At 42.2% G+C, this 6,488-nt stretch overlaps 1 protein-coding gene across 1 annotated transcript in view; it reads left to right on the top strand.

The window, feature by feature from the left end:
• Positions 1 to 6,488, top strand: part of STARD6 (StAR related lipid transfer domain containing 6) — a 15,460-nt gene that overhangs the window by 1,220 nt on the left and 7,752 nt on the right. Inside the window, exon 3 of the mRNA XM_018570971.1 lies at positions 5,364 to 5,490. Within this exon, the coding sequence (XP_018426473.1) occupies positions 5,364 to 5,490 (127 nt within the window). The remainder of the gene's footprint in view (positions 1 to 5,363; positions 5,491 to 6,488) is intronic.

The raw sequence follows: 6,488 nt of genomic DNA on the forward strand, positions 1-6,488 counted from the left end.
AGTGTGGAATATTGGTGGTGGGGGGGGGGGGGGGGGGGGGGTTGTTATTCCTGCTTCTACAGTAGGAATTAAACTATTCCTGTTCCAAATTTTGGATATCCTTTTCTTTCAGTCCCAGTAACGGTAGCCTCTGGGACTAATAGAGTGAATCTCCACGACTTCTATAAAAACCTGACAGGGACCCTAATCTGTCATCATTTTAAGGAATACAAAAAAAAAAAGACTACTAAAGAATACTAAAATTTTAGGCTTAGATACACTTTTACATGTACATGACAGGGGTGTCCAAAGCTCTTTGGTGGGAATCTTGGGGGGTAGTAGAGATCAGGGGATTGTGACTGTAACACACTAGGTACATAGGTCAGTAAATGAAAATCAACACTATTTAGGGTATGCAAAAGTAACTGGTGGTGACATTATAAAATAAATACATTCAATAAAAAAACTCACAACTGGAACTGGATACAAATATATCCTCCCTATAATCCTGTTCATGGCTTATGAATTGTGTACAACCAAGAAAGTTTCATTTCTGAGCTCAGGCCACATCTCCAACACATGTTTGATCCACGCCACAAGTGACGAACTGTAGGGAAGGTGCCAGCTTCCTCAGAGCACTCTTAGGGTACCCCCACCAATAATTTGTCATTGGAGATATGGATCAATCAAAAAATGGGTTAGAGAGAAGAGTTCTTTTCATTGCTGTGATAAACCCTGATGTTATTCCATATAGGAATTATTTTATTTCCTAGCAAAAGAAATGAGGAAGTATACCGTTAGGTTATGGTGAGGAGGGACTAAAGGAAACAAAAAAGCCCTCTACTGAACCAGTGCATGTATCTCATTCTATCGTATATCCCCAAAATTAGGTAAATAATCCATTCCAGGATTGTGGGTGGAGCTACACATCATTCAATTTTGCCCATGGTAAACTGTGCATCCAGAACCACTGATTATAGCATAAGGTTAACAGATTTTCAAAATGAAATCCGGAGACACCCTACTGACAACGTCCATTTGTAAACACATCCATAAAACCATGCCCCTGTACTTACAAAATCATGAGCTCATTTTTAGCATGCCCTGCAACAATTGGTCACAGACTTCTGGATTGGAGTACAGGGGTCATCAGTAGGTAACACATGGAGTATAGGGGTAGTGAGTAGGGGACAGTAGCAAGTAACGCAGAGTTCAAAGCTCAGTAGTAAGTAACACAGGGTTCAGTAGTAACATAGGGTTCAGGGGTCAGTAGTAGATGACACAGGGTTTAGGGGTTAGTAGTAAGCGACATAGAGTGCTAGAGGCAGACATCACAGCATGTTCAAAACTGGCTGTATATGATTTCAGTTCACTGGCGCTGGTGTTTGTTTCTGGGGAAGTCCCCATTTTGAGATGTCTGTCCCTGGGAAACGGGGACTAATGGTAACCTTTGTATAGCACACATACATAATTATGAAGAGCCATTTATTCCAAAGTGCATACAGCTGTTGCAGACTTGTTTATCATTATCAGTGCAGTGTATGGAAACAATTAGGGATGCACAAATACCTTTTTCACAAGAACTATCAGGGTAACAGTGGTTGCAGCTGCGACTAGGCCCTGGTGCCCCACCACTGTCCTGAAATCATTAGTCTGTATAGTTTTAGAAAAACTGTCACTTGACACTGAACAAAAATGTATCAGTAATTGTATCTGTGAGTACTTGGACAAGTATCAGTACTTGTATTTGGTTTGGAAAAAATGGTATCGGTGCATCCCTAATATACAGTGTACAGTCCTGGCCAAAAGTTTTGAGAATGACACAAATATTAATTTTCCCAAAGTCTGCTGCTTCAGTGTTTTAAGATCTTCCAATGTTACTCTGGTATACTGAAGTATAATTACAAGCATTTCATTAGTGTCAAAGGCTTTTATTGGCAAGTACATTAGGTTTATGCAAAGAGTCAATATGTGCAGTGTTGACCCTTCTTATTCAAGACCTCTGCAATTCACCCTGCCATGCTGTCAATCAACTTCTGGGCCACATCCTGACTGATGGAAGTCCATTCTTACATAATGCTTGGGGTTTGTCAGAATTTGGGAGTTTTGTTCACCCGCCTCTTGAGGATTGATCACAAGTTCTCAATGGGATTAAGGTCTGGGGAGTTTGCTGGCCATGGACACAACATTTCGATGTTTTGTTCCCCAAACTACTTAGTTACCACTTTTGCCTTATGGCAAGGTGCTCCATCGTGCTGGAAAAGGCATTGTTCACCACCAATCTGTTCTTGAATGGTTGGGAGAAGTTGCTCTTTGAGGATGTTTTTGTACCATTCTTTATTCATGGCTGTTTTCTTAGGCAAAATTGTGAGTGAGCTGAGAAGCAACCCCACACATGAATGGTCTCAGGATGCTTTACTGTTGGCATGACACAGGACTGATGGTAGCGCTCACCTTTTCTTCGCCGGACAAGGTATTTTCTGGATGCCCCAAACAATTGTAAAGGGGATTCATCAGAGAAAATGACTACCTCAGTGCTCAGCAGTCTAATCCCTGTACCTTTTGTAGAATATCAGTCTGTCCCTGATGTTTTTCTTGGGGAGAAGTGAATTCTTTGCTGCCCTTCTTGACACCAGGTCAATAGTCTTTGCCTCACTGTGCATGCAGATGCACTCATACCTGCCTGCTGCCATTCCCGAGCAAGCTCTGCACTGGTGGTGCCCCGATCCCGCAGCTGAATCAACTTTAGGAAACACTCCTGGTGCTTGCTGCACTTTCTTGGGCGCGCTGAAGCCTTCTTCGCAACAATTGAACCTCTCTCCTTGAAGTTCTTGATGATCCGATAAATGTTTGATTTAGGTACAATCTTAATAACAGCAATATCCTTTCCTGTGAACCTCTTTGTGCAAAGCAAAGATGACTGCATGTGTTTCCTTGCAGGTAACCATGGTTAACAGAGGTAGAACAATGATTTCAAGTACCACCCTCCTTCTAAAGCTTCTATTCTGTTATTCTAACCTAATCAGCATGACAGAGTGGTCTCCAGCCTTGTCCTCGTCAACACTGACACCCGTGTTAACGAGAGAGTCACTGACATGATGTCAGCTGGTCCTTTTGTGGCAGGGCTGAAATGCAGTGGAAATGTTTTTTTGGGGATTAAGTTAATTTTCATGGCAAAGAGGGGCTTTGCAATTAATTGCAATTGATCTAATCACTCTTCATAACATTCTGGAGTATATACAAATTGCCACCATACAAACTGAAGCAGCAGACTTTGTGAAAATTAATATTTGTGTAATTCTCTCTCTCTCTCTCTCTCTCTCTCTCTCTCTCTCTCTCTCTCTGTCTCTCTCTCTCTGTCTCCCTCTCTCTCTCTCTCTCTCTCTCTCTCTATCTATCTATCTCTGCCTCTGTCTCTCTCTCTCTCTGCCTCTCTCTGTCTCTGTCTCTCTCTCTCTCTCTCTTTCTCTCTCTCTCTGTCCTCTCTCTCTCTCTGTCTCTCTCTGTCTCCCTCTCTCTCTCTCTCTGTGTGTCTCTCTCTCTCTATCTCTGCCTCTCTCTCTCTCTCTAAGGAGTCCCATAGCCAATGCTCCTTAAAAATGACAGCTGCCTCTTAACTTTTGAGTTTTTCTCTAGTCTAGTCTTGTAGCTGGGAATGTATCAGTACTTGTACCGAGTACGAGACCTTGGCACAGTATCTCACAGAAGTGAGTACACCCCTCACATTTTTGTAAATATTTGATGATATCATGTCATGTGACGACACAGAAGAAATTACACCTTGCTACAATGTAAAGTAGTCATTGTACAGCTTGTATATCAGTGTACATTTGCTGTCCCCTAAAAATAACTCAACACACAGCCATAAATGTCTAAACCGCTGGCAACAAAAGTGAGTACACCCCTAAGTGAAAATTTCCAAATTGAGCCCAAAGTTTCAATATTTTGTGTAGTCACCATTATTTTCCAGCATTGCCTTAACCCTCTTGGGCATGAAGTTCACCAGAGCTTCACAGGTTGCCACTGGAGTCCTCTTCCACTCCTCCATGATGACATCACGGAGCTGGTGGAAGTTAGAGACCTTGTGCTCCTCCACCTTCCGTTTGAGGATTCCCCACAAATGCTCAATAGGGTTTAGGTCTGGAGACATGCCTGGCCAGTCCATCACCTTTACCCTCAGCTTCTTTAGGAAGACTTCTTTAGCAAGACAGATGGTGTCAAGACACGCTTGACACCATCTAAACCAAATAAGTTTATCTTGGTCTCATCAGACCACAGGACACGGTTCCAGTAATCCATGTCCTTAGTCTGCTTGTCTTCAGCAAACTGTTTGCGGGCTTTCTTGTGCATCATCTTTAGAAGAGGCTTTCTTCTGGGACGACAGCCATGCAGACCAATTTGATGCAGTGTGCGGCGTATGGTCTGAGCACTGACAGGCTGACCCCCCACCCCTTCAACCTCTGCAGTAACACTGGCAGCACTCATACGTCTATTTCCCAAAGACAACCTCTGGATAGGACGCTGAGCACGTGCACTCAACTTCTTTAGTCTACCATGGCGATGCCTGTTCTGAGTGGAACCTGTCACGTTAAACTGCTGTATGGTCTTGGCCACCGTGCTGCAGCTCAGTTTCAGGGTCTTGGCAATCTTCTTATAGCCTCGGCCATCTTTATGTAGAGCAACAATTCTTTTTTTTCAGATCCTCAGAGAGTTCTTTGCCATGAGGTGCCATGTTGAACCTCCAGTGACCAGTATGAGAGAGTGAGAGCGATAACACCAAATTTAACACACTTGCTCCCCATTCACACCTGAGACCTTGTAACATTAATGAGTCACATGACACGGGGGAAGGAAAATGGCTAATTGGGCCCAATTTGGAAATTTTCCCTTAGGGGTGTACTCACTTTTGTTGCCAGCGGTTTAGACATTAATGGCTGTGGGTTGAGTTATTTTGAGGGGGCAGCAAATGTACACTGATATACAATCTGTACACTCACTACTTTACATTGTAGCAAAGTGTCATTTCTTCTGTGTCGTCACATGACATGATATCATCAAATATTTACAAAAATGTGAGGGGTGTACACACTTCTGTGAGATACTGCATCTGTGCATCCCTAGAAACAATGGCTTCTATGCTGTAGGGCTTAGGGGCCAGCGAGAAAATATAGCCAAGAAGGTTATGATGAAATAAGACTAATGGAACCTCTACTGAACCATTGCATAGCACAGTATCCTTCTCATAACAGAAGGAATTCACGTGTCAATGATGTATGTACACTAAAAAAAGAACTATATGGCACAAAGTCAATGTAACAAATAAGATGAGTTTTGGTTACAGGTTCACTCTTATTGATACACATCTTTTTTGTGTAAAAACCCAGATACCGCGGAGAAGGGATCATTGAGGAGGTGCCGGAAAAAATAATTCCATTTCTGTATAGTGATGAACACAGGAAGAAGTGGGACAAAGACTTGAAATTCTACTCCATTCTAGAGCACATTGACCAGGTCTGTCTACTTCTGAGCTGCCTGCTATAGGTTTCGCATAGGGGTTTGATTATAAAAATTTTGGAAAAATTCAGACGAATTCCTTAAACTGCATTTAGTGTTTAAGTTGCAAGCCAGTAAATGTCAAAGCTGGCAAAAATGTGCAGATTTCCTTCCACAAAAGTGTATCTAATCATTGTAGTGTTTGGTGATTCCCGTTCATTTGCTGTTTGATTTGCACGACGCCATCCATGAGTATCACTGCAAGCACCATTATTGTGATTCGGGCCGGAGATGCTGTGAGGAGTGCAGGGGGACATACTGGACTTTAATATTGTAATCTAATCAGTTACCCCATATTCCTCTCCTGAGATATATTGTGCTGTGTTCCTCCACTATGTGGTGGCATTTCAGGTTTGTAATCCAAGTGAGTTACCACATATCACTCACCTAAGGTATATTGCAACTTGACTGAGAGTCTGACAAGATGGTGCCACACAGCGAAATCACCTGTTTCTTATAAACAGTGTAACAAAACAGAATACAAACTTGTGGCAGGTAATCTGTAAAGTGAACCTGTTCCCATGCACTATGCACACTAACGTTTATATCTGTTCTGAACAAACAGTAAAATCACTTTTTTTAAAAGCCACCCTTCACGTCTCTAGCTATAGGCATTGTGGAGAAATGTGTCTTCAAAGCTTACAACAGAGGCACAGAAATCTTAGCTACTTTCTTATTACGTTCTATTGTACCAGAATCTTGGCAGTCTGCCAGCCCTGTAATGTAAACACGCAGCTGGTGTTCCTAAGCCACAGTCAAAAACCACTTTAGAGTCTTTGTTGTAATCTTTGAGAATTAGTCCTTTCACAGTACAAGCAGTTAAGCAGGTCAGTGATGGCTTATTTTTTTCTTTCTTTTACAGCTTTTTAAGAATATGTAAATATCTTAATGCCCATAGTCTGGACACAGGTGCACTTAAAATGGGTCTTTTTTTTTTTTTTTTTACCCCGGGGGCG

Source organism: Nanorana parkeri, unplaced genomic scaffold (genome assembly GCF_000935625.1).
Source record: "Nanorana parkeri isolate BGI_ZX_2015 unplaced genomic scaffold, ASM93562v1 scaffold1644, whole genome shotgun sequence".
Taxonomy (NCBI): Eukaryota; Metazoa; Chordata; class Amphibia; order Anura; family Dicroglossidae; genus Nanorana; species Nanorana parkeri.